The sequence below is a fragment of the Geospiza fortis genome, unplaced genomic scaffold (genome assembly GCF_000277835.1).
Source record: "Geospiza fortis unplaced genomic scaffold, GeoFor_1.0 scaffold12, whole genome shotgun sequence".
Taxonomy (NCBI): Eukaryota; Metazoa; Chordata; class Aves; order Passeriformes; family Thraupidae; genus Geospiza; species Geospiza fortis.
The window spans coordinates 244707-266828 of NW_005054323.1; the positions used below are offsets into that span (position 1 = coordinate 244707).

The 22122-nt window shown below is 39.3% G+C and overlaps 1 protein-coding gene across 1 annotated transcript in view; it reads right to left on the minus strand.

Annotated features, from left to right (window-relative positions):
• The window catches only part of NTRK2 (neurotrophic receptor tyrosine kinase 2), a 179091-nt gene that overhangs the window by 50364 nt on the left and 106605 nt on the right, over positions 1-22122 (minus strand). Inside the window, exon 12 of the mRNA XM_014306955.2 lies at positions 1440-1570. Coding sequence (XP_014162430.1) covers positions 1440-1570 — 131 coding nt within the window. The remainder of the gene's footprint in view (positions 1-1439; positions 1571-22122) is intronic.

A 22122-nucleotide genomic window follows, 5' to 3' on the forward strand; every position in this document is an offset into this window, starting at 1 on the left:
CTTCCCCCAGCTGCCTGCAAGATTCTTATTAACGACACTATAAAGAGAGGATTTGGTAAAAAAAAAAAATACAAAAAACCAAAATAGTATGACAAATCGCCCAGAATATGCACAGATTTGTCATCTAGGTCTACATATGGAGGCATATGTACCTTTAAAGGCCGAATAGTCTTCCATTTGATTTACACTGAGAATGAGCAGCAGAGAGAAAGTGCAGTGCAGCATTTAACAACAAAAGTGCTAGGCTCCATTTAGACAGGACTTTCAAAAGGAACAAGTAAATGGAAATACTTTAATTTTTCTTTAATCAAGCAGTTCCTTAAAGTGATAGAGAAAAGGCCATTTCCATTGAAACCACTAAAATACAACAAAAAATTCTTTCAGATCTAGTTTTGTCATCTCCTATCTCTTGCTTTCTCCTGACTATGATATATTCCTTCAGGGCTTAATTTTTTTTCTCACCAGTCAACATGACTGAACTACTCCAAATATCGAAAAGCTCATAACCTTGGCAAACCCAAAAAACTATATTTGATGGAGCACTCTACAAGACTATTCTCCTTTCATGTTCTTCCACTGTCAGATTCAAGACTCTATTTCTTGTTACCAAATTCAAAAAGATGATCTACATGATTTCTTTTACTGTATGGTTTCCTCCAAATGCACACATGGTTGCCTAATTGTGACCTGTCAGATGAAATTATTTTCTGGTCACTTGGCATAGCCCAAATTCTGGACATCTATTCCCCTTGCACTTAATGAGATATTTCAAATGCTGGACACCTTGTTTAGTTTTCAGCAGAACACTACAGATGGAGATAAAAGATTGTTTTCAGGGAAAGTTTTCAAACTCTGAGAGTGTCGTTTCACCAATAGTGTTTTCTAGCTACATCCACAGCTAAGGCCAACAGCTAACCTCAGCTCTTGAATTTTGGGGGGAAAAATAGGGCTTTGTGCAGAGAAGTAGGCTTGGTCTCTAAGCTATATTAATGAAAACTACCCACAGACAATTTCAGTTGCTGACTAAAAGAATGGCACAGTCCTGGAATAGAGAGCTGTTCTTTGCCTAGCGATTATACACATAACCTATTCATTTAGCTAGTAACAGATTATTTTTTAGACACACATGTATATCACATGCATTTTTAATAACCTAGGCATTATTTTTCACTAACTGTTCTTCAGACAGACCATAAAAGATTTTGCCCCCTCGCGATGCAATCTATTTCCTCCCTTCCCTTATATGATTCAGGTCTCATTTTATAATCCACAGCAAGATCAAATACCAAATTCTCTTAACACTCCATTAGCCTTGTGAACTCTTCTACATGTTCAGAACAGTTACACTGGATTATGGAATAGGCAAACATGATCATTTACAAATAAAACAGCATTAGTTGCAACCATGAATTAATAATGGTAACCCTAGACACTTTTACCTTCACTGCCACCAAGATCTTGCCCTGCTCAGGACACAGGTTATAGCATTCCGCCAGAAAGACTTTCCCAAAGGCTCCTTCTCCCAGTTCTCTTTTAAGAACAATATTGTGGCGCTTGATGTGATGCACAACTGTAAAAGAAGACAAAATAGAGATCAGAAGGGAGCTGCAATTTCAGGATGGGATGGAGCCCATGCTTACAGCCACATGGAGATAGGATTGCCTGTAAAGTAGGGAAGGAATCAAAGAGCCCACATGTTAGTTTTTACCACTTTCTGCGAAAAAGACTGAGTTTATACCTTTGTATTTGGAGGGTAGTGCATTTTTTGGATAAGACATGGAATCAAGAGTCACCTGGGAACAGGCCATTTATCATCGTGGATGTTAGGAGTCTGCTGCAAAGCATACATAATACCTAATGCTACTTTTTAAAAAACATTAAGACAGTGAATCAGAAAACAAATGAAGCCTTTCTCACACCTTTTCTACTTCTGTACCTTTAACAATAGCAGAACTCTCCTGTACAAATCAAAAAAGTTTTAAAATTAACCTAAACCAAAGGTGTTCTCTAAGAAAACCCAATGTGTCCTCTTTAAACTAAATGCAACTTAACTGTCTGGTTTACTTACTGCTTGTAAGCAAACCACTGCTTTCCCACGTTTCTCACAAACATGATTTACAGTATTGATCTGAAGTAAAAGAAACAAAAGATGGACAAAGGCTTTAGCCCACGTTGCGGACAGAACCTTAGTTCAACTGCTGCCCAGAATCAATTGATTCAAACCCTGAAGCCCAGGAACATTTTTTTTTTACTTATTTTACATTGTCCTTTCAGCAAAAGCTTCCATTAAAATCTTTAATATTTAAAATACTGTACTAAATTTTGTAGACTATATTATCAATTTACAATGTTGAAGATAAATAAAGCAGTTCTAAGGGCAGTTTAGCTGCCAATAGGGTGGACAGCTTGTGTTGCTGAAATTGTACAATCCAGACAGCATCTGCTGATGATTTTAACCTCAGTGCACTTAGCTGTCTTTGCAAACGCTGAAATTTAACCCTGCCTGGAAGAAGCCCATTTGCAACTTAAATTCTAAACACAGAAAATTAAATAGCAGTGCACAGGCATCAGGCTGTCTTTGCAAGGGTGAAAATCCCACCTTGGCTGCTCAGCTGCAGGGACCAGAACTGAACCCTGCCAATAATTTAGGATCTAACCAGATGCAGACCGACACCTGCCTCCATACTTGGTCACAGGCCTATTCCAAACCAGGTGACCACTTACACAAAAACCACCTTGCCTCCATGACTAAAGGAGGAGCGCTGATGATAACATTAGCAGGGAGAAATGGCACAGCCTGTCCCTATTCCTATCACCAGCATTTGGAGAAAAGGACCACAGCCTACATGAGAAGAAATTGTGTATCCCACACCCTAAGGCTACAGCAACCTAACCTGAGCGCACTGGGTGTAAATACGTTTCATTTCCCTGTGTGTGGACATGAGGGAAATCTGGTGCTGGAGCAGGCTCCAGAGTGAGCAATCCAGCACACATGTGCCATCTTGAGGTGGGCACACACCTGAGGGACAGATCTCCACCAGATCTGCTGGCACCTGCCAGAAGGCCCCTGGCCAGCAGGCAAGCAGGCTCCCTGTGTCCTGTGCATGGAGGGGGAAGACTGGATTCTCCTCACAGCCCACCAGACTCACCAGGCTTTACTGCTTTCCCCACAGATGGTGGCTGCAGGGGGGATTTTCATAGCCTCCTTTTCCAGTGGCAAGTCTTCTAGGAGAGGCTGCACATCTCATTAGGTACATATGAAATGAGACTGCATGGTAGCTACATTTTTCACTCTTGTCACATACTGGTCTAGCATAAAATTAAGTTTTGTCATGGTGATGCTTTATTTGGCCAGCTATCTCAGCTACCTTAGCAGGTCCCCTGCAGTCAGTATGAAGTTGCTTTTTTTTTCATTTCCTCCTCAGCACTGGCTTTGCAAGAAAGGCTCAAAATGCAGTCAGCACAAGATAGGCCTGAACCAAAACACTCCTTTTCCCCATGGACACAAGATGACCAGCATTGCTGGCCTCTGCTAATACTGGTCACAAGGTAGACCAGCAGACCTGAAAGATTGCTGCCCTGGCATGGCACCTGAGCTCCAGAGTGTGGCACATCTCATCACCTGAGCTTTAAAAATGATTGATAACAAATGAGTGCTACCCCCTATCCCCTAAAAACTTGCCATCCAAAGAGGAGAAAGGCAGCAAAGGCAGTTTTTAATTTTTTTCTGCCCACAGCTGCCAAAGACTCGGTGATGAAGACAGTCTGAATTTTGTGTGGGTTCTCTCCATTTTGAGCCCATTATACTGCTAATGTTTGGCCCAGCAGCACAAAGAAGTTTTTTTGTGAAGCTCCTGGAGGACTTTACAAACAATAGAGTAAAAATAAATAAAAAACACACTCAATACTTCTTGGTAGTACACTTACAGCTGCTGTTAAACACTCATATAAACCAGGCAGTCGAATAAACAATCCATCCCGTAAACCAAACTGTAAAAGCTGAAACACAGCAAGGTGCAGAAGAGATCTGCACAGAATGTATTTGTAACTTGTTATGGTCTATCCATTACTGTTACCTTTTTGAACTGTGCTGAATTACCAAGCAAATAAAAAACTACAGTATGACTAAATGGGCAGAGCTTAAACATAAGAACAATGTAACTAAATCAAACACATATGATGTGATGGATATATAAGCTAAGGAAAAAATCCATTTAGCACATTCAGGGCCCCAGCCATAATGACACTGTCTTAAGTGGGAGGATACTTGAGCAGGAGATACACTAGAAAATTCAGGTCAAAATCCGCTTTCAGTTACTATCAGGATAAAGCAAATTATCTCTGTTAAAGTCCTGGATTTACACTGAAGAAACAATGCAGAATTTGGCCAAAGAGGACATGAAGAAACAATGCAGAATTTGGCCAAAGAGGAAATAAAGAAAAAAGTAATCTCACAACACTGTCTCACAAGAAAAGGTACACAAACATTCAAATGACATCTATGTATCTCCTTCCCTTGATTCTAAATGGCAATTGCATTTGACCTGCTATTTGTACTTTTAAGAGCATATAATCTCTGGTTTTAAATCTTAACTGATAACTGTAAAAAAAATAGGCTTCATTAAGTTGAAAGCCAAGAAAGTTACACCTCGCTTCATATAAAATGTGAAGCAAGACAAAACAAATTAATGAAGGGTAAATGCCGAAAAGAGGCTAAGTTAAAATAATACACACACAGCTATATCCTTAAAAGCAGGGGGCTCCCTTGGATGAATTCAGGGAACCAGAAACAAGAGGGATTACAACTACAGAAAAAGTCTCTCTTCTCATCTCATGTTCTCAGAAGCATCTCACCAAAAGTGTTGGACCTTTAGGTATTTCACTCACTAGCAGACAGTATGTCACACTGGAAATGATGCAATATATATTTCCAGTATGGGACTGCACTCCCTAGGCGACCTACCTGTGATGTGAGGCTGAACAGAGAGGGTCACACCACATTCTGGAATTGGCTCCAGCAGAACAGGCAACTCAAGATCACCTCATCACATTGAATTCCCTGAGCTGGATATGAATGAATCCAGCCAGGGACAGCAAGATACAGTATAAATTATTAACATTTTTTCCCCATATGTAAAAAATTAAATGTGACAGAGTGAAAGTGTTTCCCCTTGGTCACAAACAATAGGTCTTAACATTTTACCACCACACATGACCATTATACCATCAAAGCTGACTTTCTAAACTATATGGAGCATAATATCAAGCTGAATGACTTGTATGTGGCAGAAGACTGTCTCCAGAAAGAGACTGTGCCAGTCTTGATTTGAAAGTCTGTACTATCCCCTTGTTTTCATGCATAATCATTTCATTGTTAATGAAAATGCATGCCTTTTCTTTGTCTCTTAATCATTAACTTGTCTGGCTCATATATGCCTCCTTTTGTCTTTAGTGGACTTTCTCTGGTAGTTTTAGTAGCCTTTTCAGATTTGGTATTGAACACATGTAATCAACATCCTTCTTGCCCTTCTTGGTGAGGCAAAGAGACAGGAGTTCCTTCCCCCAGGAAAGCATTTTCTTCAGTTCACCAGTTATTGCCTTGACTTTTCTCTGGAAAATTTTTAAATATCCCTTTAAAAGAAGTTGTTTCCAGTGGATTTTTTTTTCCAACTGGAAGCCACTCTCCATAAGGTTGTGATAAAAACATAAAATCAGCTCCCTATATCTCTTTACATCCATAGATTACACTAGTCCTTTCAAGGCTGGACTTCCTAAGGAGCACAAAAATGAAATACTTATGCGGTATTCATGTGAGTATCTCATCTTGTAGACTTCACTCAATCACAATATCATAAGTGTTGTAGGTTTCAAATGTATTCCCATCTACCTCATGAGAAGAGTAATGAGATTCGCGAAGAGACTGAAACATGGACTCACTGACGGACAATAAACAGACAACAGCTGACAGGCATTACTGCTCACTGAACTACCAACACTGTAAGATCCTTTTGTGTTGCACACCCACTTAAATTACCAGCCAAGTCTGCTTATGAGGATACTGTTCTAAATTTTGCTAGTGGTGTGCATGTGGGACAGTCCTGATGAAAATTGTTGTACCAGGGCTCTGCAAAGAGAATGAGAACCTTCAAGATGCCAAGAAACCTGGCAAGGTGATGTTATAAACATAACCACAGCTGCATAATTAAAAAGCAGTCATAGAAAACACTCAGCCTGTGATGTGACACAAGGTCCCACAGAAAAAAGTTTTGCAAATTTCTTCATTTCTTTTCCCACTATTTCTATTGCAACTGTGGACTGAACTATTTCTAAGACCTTGCTAGAAAAATACAGATGTAAATGGCCAAGTGATTGTTTAGATACTGTATCAAATTTTTGCAGCATTTGCCACTCACAAAGAAGAAGTTTCTGCTGGAATCCTATAGCAGAAGGATACAAATTTACCACAAAGAACATGCAGCAAGTCAAGACTGGTGGCCATCAGATTATGAAACAGCAGCATGTCTGCAGTTTCTACAAGCTATTGCCAGAATAGAAATTTTGGCTCATTGAGATAGCTACTCTCTAACACGGCAAGAAAAGCCAAAAACAATGCCTTTATTTTTTTTCAACCTTTTGACCTGCCAGCCTTCCCTGGATGCAGAAATAGGTCAGCTCAGTTGTATATTTCTGATTATTTGATGCATTTACCCCATACAACATTCATTACTTATTATCCTATATGAATTTTTGTGTAGTGCAATTGTTGTTTAATTTCTACAGTGTAGCAACAAGAGTTGCTCGTGTAAGGCTCATGCCCAGCTGTTGTAGGTACAAATGAACAATGTTTTCATGTCTAAATATATATACATTTTTTGTTTATATATATATATGTATGTGTATATAAATGTTCACATATACATATATTTGTGTATGTATATACACACACACACACCATTATGTATACATATATGTAATAGTCCACAACTGAGAACCAACTCACACTTTTTCAACTGGACTAAAATAAGCTGACAGAAAATCTCCTCTCAGTACCTTGGTACTCTGCTCTAAACGAAAGCTGCTGGATGGTACCAGCTGCAGAAAACTGAGTAGGGAGGATTCACAGAACAATAAGGCCAGAAAGGCACTTGGGCCTTGTCACATCACCTGTGCAAGTCCATCTTCTGAAGCACTTTGAGTCTTGTTTTGTGCCTTTGAAAAAAACACAGAATCATTCAAGAGCTGTAAACCAGTTATCTCTTGGGTGGCCATCAGTGATTTGTCAGGTTTCCCACAAGCATTAGATCCTAAATGGGCTTTAAGGAAGGGATGGCCCACTTAGGATCTCATGCCAGGTTGAAGAAGAAGTGATCTTCCTGGATGAACTGGAGGCATTTATGAAAGACAACCAAGTGACTGTCAGGGGAATGGCATAATTCCCAGGCCCTTACTTCCTACCTGTCTGGAGTTACATCTGGTAAATCAAATAAATCTGTAATTGCTGCAGCTTAACCTTTCAGTTGCTTTGTTTACAGCTTAAGTCCTCCCAGGACATATATTTAAACCCCAGAATTTTTATTTTCCTGGGTTAGAATTAGGCTTCCTTTTGTAACAGAGCGCTGCACCACCTTGGAGGATGCCCAGTTCTTACCTGCCCAGAGCAGCAAGGGCACCACAGATCTTGTCCACTGTAAACTCATTTTGCTGTAGCTGGCATGGCTCTTTGCTGTCCAGAACACAAGTGTTTACTGTCTTTTGGGGTTGCTACTTGATTCCCGGTGAGTCATTTTACTTTATTATTTTTTTTACTGTAATTTATTTGGTTTAGTTGACCAAGATCCTGTCAGCTTGGCTATAGATAGCCGTGATGCCATAATTTATTACATCCCTATATTCAAATAAGCATTACTTAAGGATAAATACTAACAAAAATGCTATCATTGTCTTAAATGCATGAGTCTGATGAACTTAATTCACCCTTCCTGGAAAATAAAATAAAATAAAGTAAACAGTTTATCTATACAGAAACTTGCCCGTGCATATTAAAAAATTGAGGTGAACAAGACCCTCAAGCAAGCTAAAACTGATCTTTTGCATGCTAAAATAATTGGGATATATCGGAATAGCTGAAAGCTTAATTTGGCTGTTTTCAGAAAAAGTACCATATATTAATGATCCTGCGTTTCTCTTTCTATGATGTTTCCAGCCTACTAAAAGCTTTTTAGCACAGTATAGTAAATCAGCTTTAAGCAAAAAACTGAGCTGGAATTTTGACAATAACTACCTTTGCAGATAAGTATACACTTAATTTATAAATGCCAATCTCAATACACTTCTTCCAAGAGGTTAATCATCATTTAACTTAGAGGTTATTGTGTGTGAGTTCCTGTGTAAAACCTGTTAGTATTTCATGGGGGTGAATCTGGTCTGTCTTTCATATTTAACTGGAGACAATGATCTCAACATGAACACCCTTCCTGTTCAGACTTGGAAATCCATTCCCTCCACACGATGCTAATATTTAGGAATCTTCTGTATTACAGAAATAGGAATACTTGGCAAAGGATGGGAGAATACCATGTAGCATATCTCATATAATAGATACTTGCAGAGGGAGAAGGGCCAATGAACACATTGTCTTCTAAATATTAACTCTTTTCAATCTCTATTTTCAGAAACAGATATAGGCTGAAAGGCATCCCAGGATGCAGGCCTGAGAAGTAGGACCTGAAAGAAACTACCTCCAGAGATGAGCCATATTCAAGCTTAGAGTAAATGGGTATAAAGGTGAGATTCAAAGGAGATTGCAGTGATTTTGATCCACATTTCTCTGCTTTGCTTTTTCTCTTCTCATTTTAAAAGGAAAAGGAAATAATTTTGTGGCTTTATGTTGCAATAATGAGCGATGTAGGGACCCCAGGCAGGTGCAAAGGAGTGGTCTTTATTGTTACTGCTAGGTAAGGCTTTATAAAGCCTTACCTATCGATAACAGCTCTACATGAGGGAGTACAGAAGGGTTTTACTGATGGCCTTTCAAAACTAAATATGAAAAGGAAATGGAGCTTTCAAGCTTGTGAAAGAATTAACCATATGCTTGGCTCAAGTGGAAATTCTATGCCCTTTTTTAAAAGTTAAGCACATACTCAATCTTTACCATTTTCTGAACTATCTGAAAGACAGCATAGCATCTGATCAACCATGTTACATGGGTAGGTCTGCCCTTTTGCAGCTAACTGAAAAGAGAATATTAATGAAAAAAAATCATAGCAGCATAACAGAACCCAGTCTTATAGATCACTTTTGAAGAAATTATTTACCTTTTTCTTAAGTCTTTTTCCCAATTCCTTTTACAGTTCTATCAGGTTGCAACATACTGTGTGGAAGGAAAGGAAGAAAGGAAACCTGAATCTTACAAATTTTTACCCTATGCTTTGCTTTCTTTTAGCCAATTGAAATAAACCCTTCCATAAGCACAAGGCTCAGTCTCTGCCTGCTTCTTTAACTGCATGCAGCTAAGGCTTTGCTGCCACATGGTTGTTTGTTCTTATAATTCTGTGCGTACCCCTTTCTCCCCTGGATTTTGCCATAAGTGATCTTTAAACACAAAGAAAAGTTAAGCGTTTAGCCATTTCTGAGGAGGATCTCCAAATGACAGATAAAGACACTGGATGCTGCAAACAACCAAATTATAAAATCTTCCTCATCCTGCGTTATTTACTAAAAAACAAACTCATCAGAATGAAGAAATTACATCTCAAGTCTTCCTACACATTGAGATGGCAGGAACATCTGTTCACCCTCTGTCCTATGAGGACATAGAAGGGGTTAGCATTATACTGCCTGAGCCTCATGTGACAGGAGAGAAGACCAAAACATCATAAAAGGTGAACAAACCTGGACAAGCAGCTATTCCCTTTTACAGACTTGCTGTCCTTCAGCATTTCTGCCTTCTTCCATGGTGAGGTACTTGTTCTGCTTTTTTTTCAATGCCGGAGTGGCACATCTTTTTGTTTTGTAACATGCCATACACAGAGGCTTATGGGCATGCCATACACATAGGGCATTTTCCCCTTGGCACTGCTACTGTTTCAGAATTCCAATGCTTATGATGTAATTGGCAGCACATGGGTATGCAAGGCACACCCAGAAAATTCATCTTTACCACTGGGCTGTGACAGATACCTCTACAGCAGTCACAGTGCAGTCAGAAGATTATTACATTGTACTACCTTCAAACTAAAAGACCTGCAAGACTTCCCTTTTAGGTCAACAAAATGGATTCACAAAGGGTTTGCAAGACTGAACATGCTGGGGGTTTTTCAGGATCAAAGCCCTACCAATTGCAAGGAAAAGATTACTTTTCTTTTGTCTTGCTATAAACGCACTTGGGAAAAAAAATTCTACGTTTCTACACAAGCATAGCACATGCTTAATTTTTCAAGTTTGAAAAGACCTTATTTCTTATTGCAGACCACACATCACCTCCTCTGCTGACTCAATTCTTCTCTCCTGCATCCTCCAAAGAACTAAAATAATAAAGTATATGTTTATACAAAACAAATTATTTCCTTTGTAGAGGTCATGAAGTTTCTAGTCTGGGTGATTTTCTTCAGGGTCTGACAACCTTCCCAAGTCCTAGGGAAGGATGCAAATGACACTGTACCATGCTCCTTGCATTGACCTTTGCATAAGCAAACAGTGGTACTCCTACTTGGGTATTATTTGTAAATGAGACTAAACTATAGCCCAGCCAGATTTGAGAACACTAAAGATTTTTGTGGTTTTTTTAAATAGCAATGAGATGAGAGCCTATTCTAATTGTCCTAATAGAAAACCTAGCCTGCTCCATGATAAAGTCAGAAAAGAAAACTGTGACTTGTCAGTGGGAACAGGAGGACTTTCTCAGATAATTTCTTTTGCAGGAAAAAAGTCACATGTTTTCTCTTCTGTCTTGGTTCGGCATGTTATTTTCATGAAAACAGATACACCTAGCCAACAAGGGTAGCAAAGAATATAAGAAATCTCCTTTCATTCACTTTAGCTCTGGATTGCACTATCTGCCAGCAGAAATTTTGTTTCTCTATGTTTCAGACAAATAAGGAGGAATTCTACACCTTTGGTAAAATAAATTTGGTGAGGGAGGAAGTCTCCATTACATTCAGCTCCTTGCAACTGAGCTGCACAACATAGAGCCCAGGGCCACTTGTCCTTTAGTGGATCATAGGCAATGCCTCTCTCTGTCTGCCCTCGTGGCTAGGGACAGCCAGGCACCCATCACTCAGTCAGCCATGGTCAGTCTGTCAAATGGAGGTGTGTTTAAACTAGCATCGGAGATGTCTTGGTTCCACTGCAGACAGCAAACACACAGGTCTGTTTGGTATCAACAAGGGTTCCTTCAGACTCTGTTTAAGTAAGGCCTTTGTAAATTCTCACTAACACATGTAAATCCCCTCCCACACATCAATAAAATTTTATTTTAGAGAAAAGAATGAACACAGATACATTGATCCAGAGTTAACTATACAGCGTGTCAGGAACTAATGAAAAACAAAGACATATACTCCTTTAGGATAACAACAGCTTCCCACAGAGTCCAGTGTGATAACAAACTGTCAGAGCCCCAGAACCAACAGAGCCAAAAATCCACCACCAAATGGATCTTTTAAACCTGCAGCCCATGTCAACGTTGAGGACAAATTCAGTCTCTGCCAATATGTTTTCACTACCTAAAAGCATCTTAGTTTTGACTTGATAATTATAGTGTGCTGAGCCAACCAGCTGTGACTAAAGAACAGGAGCTGCCCAAATGAGGCAAAATGCATGGATGTTTGCTGATGATTTCTCACACAATAATGAACCCAGTTACAGCCTTTTGAGGCATGGAACTGAAAGACAGTAGGAGATAGAGGGAAAAAAAGAAGAGGAAAGGGAGAAAGAAAGAGCTTTGAACATTTTGTTCCAGTCAGTTTTCATGAATGAGGAAAACACCAGGCGTGATTCAATCAAAGGATGCCCTCCCACAGTCATGCTGTTGCTGGAGAAGTGGCCACTGGGCAGACACCCGAGACATATATTTCCCAAAGCACACAGACCCAATCTTTGCTGAAACATGAACTTTCACTGATAGCAGCACACATACATAGCAGGGCAAACAAGAACAACGGCAGAAACAGCTGAATGAACTTTATTCAATATCTGACATACAATGTCAGTAAAATGAATGTGACCTAAAGAAGGCTGTTACACTTATAACAAGACTGAGTTGGCAGCTTGCCCAATTAGTACCAGTTCATTTTATGTTGATAACTAGTATACACATATGATATTCTGTAAAAGCTTAATAGATGTCGCCATAAATCATAGTCCTTTTTATCCCCTGTGCTCTTTATATTTGGAAAGTACTTTCAGTTGAATCTTCTTTAATACTAGTTGTAGACTGAAATTAATGCAAATGTAATTCTGGCAGTCTCTGCAAGATGCCAGAAACACATGGACCAGAAAGGTTCTTTTCTCACCCAGCATGTATATGACTACTGCTCTTAAAAAACAAAACTGTTTTGTTCCAACTACTGTACACCATGATATTTACAGCCACTTTAGCCTGCACAGAACTAAGATAGGCAAAATGTAGGGGTTTTCTCCCCTTCCTCCCGAAGTTCAAGTTGTCTTCCACAGCTACAATCGCCAGTTTGCCTATGTACTCGCTCACTTAGTTGGGAAACATTTTAAGCAGCAGTAACCGACACAAACAGCTGCCACATTTGTTGCACTGTAATGGCAGAGTACCCCACCCGCTTACCACTAAAGGAAATAGTAAAAATTGCCATGATTTTTACTGTTATCAGTAAAAAGGCTGAATTCTTTCCTCAAGCTGCTTGAACTGACAGTTGCAGCCAAGGAAATGGGTGTTGTCCTTTGATATGCCCCTGGCCTGCACTTAGCTAAAACACTGAGGCCAAGATGTCGCCAGGGTGGCCTAACAGAGCACTTTGCAGGCAGTGTTTGTTAACTGCTGCCTCCTGCAAGACCACCACCAGCAGGAGGGCAAGTACAGACTTGCTTTTAGGAGGGACATGTCTGAAGTCTGTTGTCAAACCTGAGGGATACTTTGCGTTTTGGTAGTCTAACATCCACAGAACGGCCCTTAGGCAATTTCCAGGGCTCTGTGTTTCTAGCCTGTCATTCAGAATTTTAATGAGGAGGAAGGGTCAGAAGATAAAATAATTATTTATAAACCAATGTCAAGATTTGTTGGGTAATTTTTCTAATGTTTTCCCATGTACCACTCTAAACTAACTTATAGACTAGTGCATTCCTCTCATCATTACTTGTCATATTTATTCTCCCTTCTTGTAACATTTTCTTCAGTAAGAGCATGGTAATTCAGCCATATGTTCCAAGAATATAACAAGCTCTAACTGCAAAAATAACTATTACTGATTTTCATTTTTCCTTACAGTGAAACTGCACAGAGACAACATTGTTTGCTTCTGAACACTAGATACACACACACAAACACACACACACACACACACATGGAGATTAAAAGGTATTTATCATAAGCATTTTGGCAAACAACTCTTATAACGCTTCTGCTGAGTGAATCCCTATATGACAGTTTTCCCCACCTTGAGAATAAGGCCAGAAATGCATACCTAGCTGTTTCATAATAGTAGTGGATTTAAAAAAAAATCAGTTATTTTCTACTTGAATAGCGTCTTAAAGCTATAAAGCATAAGTTATGTATTCATCAAGATTCTTACTTGGTATATTTTGAAAACAATGGCACAAACTTCTCACTGCCATCTTAGGTTCAAAATCTCAACTGGGAAGTCTTCAGATATGAGTGTGACTGCAATAAGTACTTCTTTGTAATTTTACTGATTCTGACCTCCTTAAAGTGCATTATAATGCACTCTAAAATCAAATAAATCGGCAATACATTCAGAAAAAATGCTTTTAAAACAACACTACTTCTCTTGCATTGCATTCAGAATTATCTTGTATGCCATGAAAGTAATCCTCACTCACAAAACAAGTGGGGCCCTTCCAGATTAACTATCACAAAGAGAAACTACTGAAGAAAGCAATTAAGAAACCCACAGCATCCCCCAATTTAAGACACATTATTAAAAACAAAAAGAAAGAAAAAACTTGCCATGAACAAAGGAAAATGTGAGGTCTGCTGCTAGCTGTGCCCTAACTCTTTGCTTCTTCCAGTCTTTATGATGTTAGTTTACAGTATTTTATGTACTATCCTCCATAAAAATAAACAGGTCCTTGGGGATTAACATACCACAACCAGCACTTCAAAACTACTTACAATAGCTCTCTTTCCACACCTTCATAGATGTAAACAAATGAAGATTTCTGAACAGGGGCTACGGGTATCATTTGCCTTCATACTGTGTCAAGTAGGCTTTTGAAACGCCAGTTGTTGTGGAAACTGGGGAAAACGGTAAATTACATCCTAATGAGAGCTATTCTAGCTAAGCATTGGGACAACATCATTAGGAAAAATCTCTTCTCAATGCTGTTTTAAAAGGTATTTTCCTCCATAATTTACCAAATTGAAAGCTAGGGCAGTAGATACGAGGAAGCAGCTTGAAACATCTGCATTATCCTTGCTACTGTCCTAAAAGAAATGTCCTTTCACATAAAGACCTTGCTGGAAGCCCTAGGTAAGCAGAGCTGTGACAAATCCTGCTCCAGCATTTTTAGTTCAAGTCCAGTTCAGTAGGATGCTGACATAACATTTCCAAATCAGTGACAGACTTGTCACTGACATTGAGGAGAACCTGAAACAGACATTCTCACAGAAACAAGGGATGCCTTAGCACAGAAATACCTCTGAAACTGAACAAGTTGTGAATCTGAGTAAGAAGAGAATACACACATAGAAAGTGTGCTATGTACTGCAGTTCTCCACTCAGTAATTAATATCTGCAGATATACAGGAGAGGAGGGTGATCCCCATTGTGGAGTTTACTGAGAAGGAACACAGGGGACAGATAAAATATGGGCAGGGTGCAGCATGAACTCTAAAAGAAAAGGAAGATGACTAAACTGCTCCTGTTCAAAAGAAAGGGGATATCCAGACCACAGGTGATTAGTAGGGCTAGACAGGTATCCCCCCGTTTTCTCACTTAAGCATTTTAGGTCCTGTTAATTCATGTTTCTTCATTCTTAACAGTGTTATCAGGAAGATAAATATCTGTACTGCAAAGAATTCCCTTAAAGATTTTATGCAATATTTTACATAAATACTATGCCTAGTACAGAAAGAATTTGTCTATATCCAAACAAACACAAGTCACTTTTTCCTGCACAGTGATTTTTTTTTCTGTTACACTAGACATTCATATTTGGGATATGTTTAATAAAAAAAAGACAGAAACTTTTGCTAGCTTCTATATCACTACTTCTAAATGACTCAACTTTATTTTAATGCCACATATTGCACAGCTGTGCCTGTTGGAAATATTTCTGCATCCTAATTTGTTAGTTGTCCTACAATTTCAGAAGCTTGTGATCTCTTATGGAAGTTTGCAGATGTAGTTCCTTCTCCCTCCCCAGCTATAGTATGACAATGCATGCCAGAACACAAGCTCTGGCACAGACTTTGGAGACGGATGTGGAAAGGTTACATAATTTTGCAATAAATTCATTATGATCAAGCAGCACCAGTTAAAACAATCACTCTCCTGGCCAAAGAAATAAGTGAGGAAAAGAAAAACAAGAACCCCAAGTCTTCACTTTTCTGATGTCCTGTTGCATCAAAGTACAGGTTGCAACAAGCTGAGAAAGTGTAAAGTGCTTCAACGTCTTTTTCAGTTGCTATGGTACAGTTTCTTATGGAAAATTCCTTGTTCTGCGTGATGTTTTTCCTGCCTCATTTGGGATGGCAGAACCGTTCCTTGTGTCACCTGAGAAACCGGGCTGTCAGTTTCCACCTATTGGTGAGAAAGAAACTCATCAGCAGCAGAACTCAATGGAAAATTCCTTGGTTAGAGGTTTCTGCGCTGGAGGCCAACATGACAGTAGGGAGCAAGAACGGATAGGTCAGGGGATGAGGGTGCCACACAGAATATCTGGCTTCCACCTCAGGGTCAGACACAGATTTCCTGTGTAATCTGGGGCAAAGGATTTAATCACTGGGACTCCCTGCTCATACAGGCAGGACAACCAAGCATCCTTTCCCCGTTCCTCACCCTGTGCATGAAGCCCCAGGTCTGTAACCTGCCCACTGGACAACCAAGTAGCTCCAGGTTACAGAAGTGGGGCCATAGCCCAAAAGCTCTTCAGGCAAGGGTTATGTGCACCGGCAGAGTCCCCAGTGCTTTGCACAGTGAGGTCTTGTTTGGACCATGGGGCTCTAAAGTAATGCATGGAAATAATACTGAGTGATTTCATTATTTTCTATTTTTAAGGAAAAATATCAACATAGGCAAGGAGGGAAAACTCCAGCTTTATTGTACAGCCATGTAGGAAAAACACTGGGCTTTTGGAGGAGATCTGCAATCTATTTTCTGTGTAGATAATACTGAAAATTGCCAGAAACACAGCGTAAAAATGGTATTATAGCATGACATTAGTGATAGAAAGCAATCAGGGATCAGGCCATTTCACTAGGGGAATTTTTTTTATGGACTAGTTGGAAGTAATCTGATTTTAATATGACATTTTTCCTGCTGGAGTGCTTGCCCTTCCAATCAAAAAATAATTAGATTAATGACAAAAACAAAGCATAGTTAAAAAGAATAACTAAAAAAATCATTAATGTTTTAATGCTGTTGGATACCTGTGGTGCTTCAGAATGCCGAAATTTCCACGGACTCCCTATGGTGGTGAGAAGAGCTTTTGACCTCTCTGACCAAATGGGTTTTTAAAATAATAAAAGCATAAGTGTTTGAAAAGAGACTCCTTTAGTAATGTCTGTCATGAGAATGAAGAGCATTTAAAATATGATAGTTCAAGTGCATTCCGCAGGACAACTTTCTGGTGGTGCCAACATTTAAAGCTCCATTGACTTCAGTGGAGTTTCACCCTTTAATCTATGAAGGTTTGGACTTGTTGGATATCACTTGCAGTAACATACAACTTTTTGTCTTTTAGAGTCCCTTATCAGATAAGTTCAACAAGAAAAATAATGGAAACAGGTGTAGGAATGAAAGAAAATATACTACTAATAATTAAATATTAGTCAGGACATTCAAAATTTTGATTTCTATAGCTTTAATTCCAGTATAAAGCTAGTAAAAAAATCACAGAAAAATATTAATGATGTTAAATAAATTTCAAATATTTCGTGATTTTCAGTTACCTTTCTGCTTTCTAAAACAAAGAAACAAATTTAACATTCCAAAGTGGGAAAATCCTTCCCCTCCCCCAGTCAAGCACATACATAAACACTCTTACCCATATTTTGAATTATTTTCACAAATTGAAATATTTTCCATAAAAAATTCATTTTAAGATACCAACTTGTTTAAATTTTATTGAAGATTTTTTTTCTGTTTCAACAGTTCAAGTTGAAACTTTAGACAAAATTGAACCAAATTCCCTCTGCTTTCTCTATTTTAAAGCAGCAAATAATCTCAAAATGCTGAAATCTCCCATGGAGAAAAATTCTATTTTTGAACAGCTTTACTTCTGTGCATTTAAAATCTCAGCTACTACTGGAGCTCTGGAGGGGAAGGACTTTTACTGAAGATGGAATAATTCAGTAAAGGCTGTATTATTCTGGCTGTACAAGGTGGTTGGTAAAGGCTGCAAGACCTATCTCACTTCGCATTATGATGGAGGAACCACACTTTCAAGGCTGCCACCACATGTAGAACTGGTTGCCAGTCTCACACAGAAGCTGTGCAGGATCCGAGCACACAGTGGAGCATATTGCTCCACTGATTGTTTTCCTCATTCTACCAATGTGGACTCTCAGTTGACAAACTTTACATTCTGATCTGAATTCTGTGACTTAAAATAAATTGCTCTGAAAATCTCTCCCAGACTGAGCAAAATGATAATAATGAAAGAGGGATTCTGCATTTTAATTCCTATGTTACTGCAAAGATTTTGTCTATGTACTAATCCTTTGGAATAGCAAAAGTTCTGCATACAAAAGTATTTTTATGTTAGAACTCAGCATTTGGATTATGATGGGTCATCTCATCTTCAGTAAGGATGGTGCCGTTATATCAATATTCCTAATAAAAGAAAATCTGAAGAATAGTTCCTCAGCTTCTCAACAGCCTGTGTAAATTAGGACACCTCTTAAATACCCAGACTATTTGATAATCACAAGCACTGCTGTTACATTTCCCTTCTCCCATCATCCTAGTAATCTTCCTCCTTGTACCTCCAGCAGCACAAGTAGAAGATGGGGCCTGGAGATGGGGGCACAGACTGATACAGAAATAAAGAGTGCCCTAGAAGAGGCTTTTCTTTTTCGTCTTGTATTCTACTGATACTTTCACACTCCCCAAAGATCTGAGATGTTTATAATTATGACCATAATGCAATGCCTTCAGGGATTCAAGAAGACTTCCCTACTGAACATATAGAGAAGCAATAAACATCAGTTTAAAAGCTATAAAACCAAGTCAACCAACAGTTAAAGCCACAGTTACAAGGCCCTGCCACACCAACCTCCAGTTCTCTTCACTTGGGGTACAGAGGAATGTGGGTAAATTCCCTTCTCAACCTGACCAGCCTAGTCAGCTGTTAGGATGAAACATAGCAAAATTGGAAAACATAATGAACCCACTGGCTTGGTGAAAGGCAATTTGAAAATCCTTAATCAAAAACCGTGTGTTTAACAAGTCAGGTACTGTATCAAAAGCAAAGCCTACTTGCCTAAATCCTTTTGCCTTCTTAATCCTATTCCTGGAACCAGGGAGAACAAGGGAAGTAGTGATTGTAATTACGTTAAGTTTGGAGAAGTACAGCTGGAAAACATTGGCTTCATCAGAGTAAATTGACAACAGGCCTACCCTTTGTCTTGCTTATCTTTTGTTTCCTTTTCCCTCCCCCATTCTCTGCTTCCTTCTTTTTGTTGGGGAGTGGGAGATCTGTACACTTTGCTGTCTTCCAGAGGGCCGCTTCTTACCAGAGCCCTCTCTGGTTATTGCTTGGGTGTGAGTCATAGCATTTTGTATTTTCCTTCCCCTATTTTCTGAGCATGATTTATATCTGCTGCATTTTTATGACACTGGTTCAGTTTTGTCCGGTCTAATTAGTTTTCTCAGTAATTGTTTCTTGCAGTTTATATTTATGACATCAGGGTCAACCTTAATGTGCTCGCTGGCCTAAACACTTAAAGATGAGAATTTTTCTCCGTATTTGCAACATGAGCATTATTCCCTGCAGCAAAGCCTAAGGACATATACTTTGTTCTGCCCACAAGGAGTAGCTGCCTGTTAAAGGTAACAAGCAAAATGTTAGAGTTCTCATTGACTTTCCTTTGTTCCATAATTTTGCTATAAAATGGAATAGTATACTTCATATTTTTTGCATTCATGTACAGGATTCATTTCATAAGTCTTTACATTATTTTTCCCTGATGCTTTGCTCCCCCACCTTTCATTGGGTTGAAGAGGCAGGGAGAAGAAACTATTGTATCATGTGAATCAAACTATCAACCTTCTCTAGATCACAGTAACTGTTCAAAAGTGTAATTTTACTTACAGTCCTCCTACAGCTTGCAAAACTTAACAACACACACAAAGAATCTCAGTAACTCAAGTGTAACAGAATGCAGAAATGCTTATCTTGCACAGTATTAAATGGTTCATTAATTTACCTAAAAGCAACAACTCAAAAGCTAATTCCAAATACAAAGAACAGTAGTATCTGGGTTTGGTTTGAATATGTTCAAATGGGCTTTGATCTATGGCTGCCTTAGACTGACTACCCAGAGAGCTAATATGCCATGCAAAACTTGAAGTCCAGGTCTGCACATATACAGCCTCTCAGAAATTCAACCAGAAAGCAGAGTAGGGAATAACGGGTAGCTTGTGACCATGGAAGGTTTATATCCTAGCTTGTGAACCAGGATTTCCTTTCCTTATTACCAGAGCATCAAGATCTAGGAAAGATTTAAACCCAGGATTCATATCTTTCCTGAGACTGCATTTCCATTCAAATAATTGTCCTTCTTTCTTAAAAATGAAAACTCAACTCTTGAGATGCTTTAGCTAATGAACAGTGTGGATTTTAATATACATGATTGTATATAGTATACCCATAGAGAAACACCACAGAAAGCATAACAATGTTTCTTAAAAGCTTTTGCGGACATCTAGATGGGATATATGACTGCTCTGATGAGGCCAAGAGCTCGCTGTGGGTGGGCATAGTCCTTTTTATATAATGAAAAATAACTATGTCACACAGAGACAGGAACTCCATCCCAAGAGGAGAAAAAAAAAAATCAAGCATTTCTCTGTACACTTTCTCTCCATTGTTATAAAAACACACAACGCTTTTCTGTGTTTTTCCCATAGAAAGTGCTGTATGTATTTCTATGTACATATTCTGTCAATAGACACAAGCTGCAAAGTTGAGATGTTAAAGCTGTCTTCTGCAGGAGCAGTGAATACCTGTGTGCTTTGCTATGTCTTGAAAAGACTCTGTCTTGCAGTAAAAATAAAAAACCTGCCAGTCCAGAATAAATCTCTTACCAGTTTGTTTAATGTTGCCATTTACCACAGCCCTGTTTCAGATGTTGAGGCCAATCTCAAAACACACAGACATCAATAGGCAGGAAAGACTCATGTTGGTTAAAACGGGAAATCAGTTCTGGATGGAGCCTCTAGAGGAAAGCTATCACTGCAAAGAAAATTTGAATCTTCTCATCTTTCTCATTCAGTCAGAAGTTGGACTTCATGATCTGGGATGTTTTTTCCAATCTTAATGATTCTGTGATTCCTGAAAGATATACTCTGTTTTGCACTGTGTTTATTTCTCAGTGTGGTACAATTCCAGGGTTCTCTAAAATTCTGCCGTGAAAAGAGGCATAAACTGTAGCTTTAAAGTGCAATTCAACTTCATGATAAATGTGGGAAACCATTTCCAGCAAGGATATGTGCTACATTAGAACGCATAATGCAAAAGCCATTAGCAAGTTGGGAAATAGTCATCTTCCTCTTCAGGTAAAAAAGTTAAGACAAAAAGGAAATGTGTTCTCCAAGAAGTTGTCTGTGAATTTGAGTCTTAAGTCTGTGCTCCTACCACATCTTCAGGATGAGAAGTGAGATTGACTGTGTCTGAAACTACACCTCACTGAAAAAAAGCACTGATGTCTCCTCTCAGGCGTGAGCACAAGGCTGAAAGCCCCTTTCCTGCCAGGCTGAGTTGAGCACAGAGTTTTTGTGCTTCATGTGTGATGCCTGCTGGGGCTGGCTGTGGCATTTCAAGGAGTGCAGCCCGCTAACTCACCCTGCCCAGCAGTGGCACGGAACTGATGTGACTTGGTCACAGCTCATACCTGCAGTCAGTCCTGGGCTGCCGAAGTTGAGGGACTGCGAACTTGCCTCTGCTTGTCCTGCTGCAGATGGGATGCCCTTCTCCAGGCACCTTGTGAATGCTGTGGGGTTCAGAGCCCTCGGGGCAGAGCTAAAGGCTCGACCCTGTGATTGCACTGAGTGCAGGACACCTATCATCCCTGATCTTCCTAACACATCATTATCTGCCAGGACAGAGGAGCATCAGCTCTCTGTTACAATGGCTGTGGGTGATCTGTGACTCTGGCCTTACAGCTTCTTCTATCTCTCCTCCTCGGCTCTCTTGGTCCTGAGTGTTTCAGCCATAGAAGGATACAAATATGTTGCTGTTAGTGTCAGGGAAGGTGTTACATAGTATTCAGGGAATATCTGCTTGTTTACTAGACAGGGTTAGAGTACTTACAAAAGGACATCAATGTATCACCGAGCACAAACCAATCTTTAGGTGTTAGAAGACTTGGAAGAAATACTCAAGGTTTATTGGATGCTTATTTTGAAGAAAGGTTCCTAATAGGTACTGCCATTTTTAGGTACTAGAAGAGTTGCTACCTCGATCCACTGTAGTAATTTGTCCATTCCTGAACTGAGTAGATAAAATATGCAAAATGAAGTGAGAATTTAC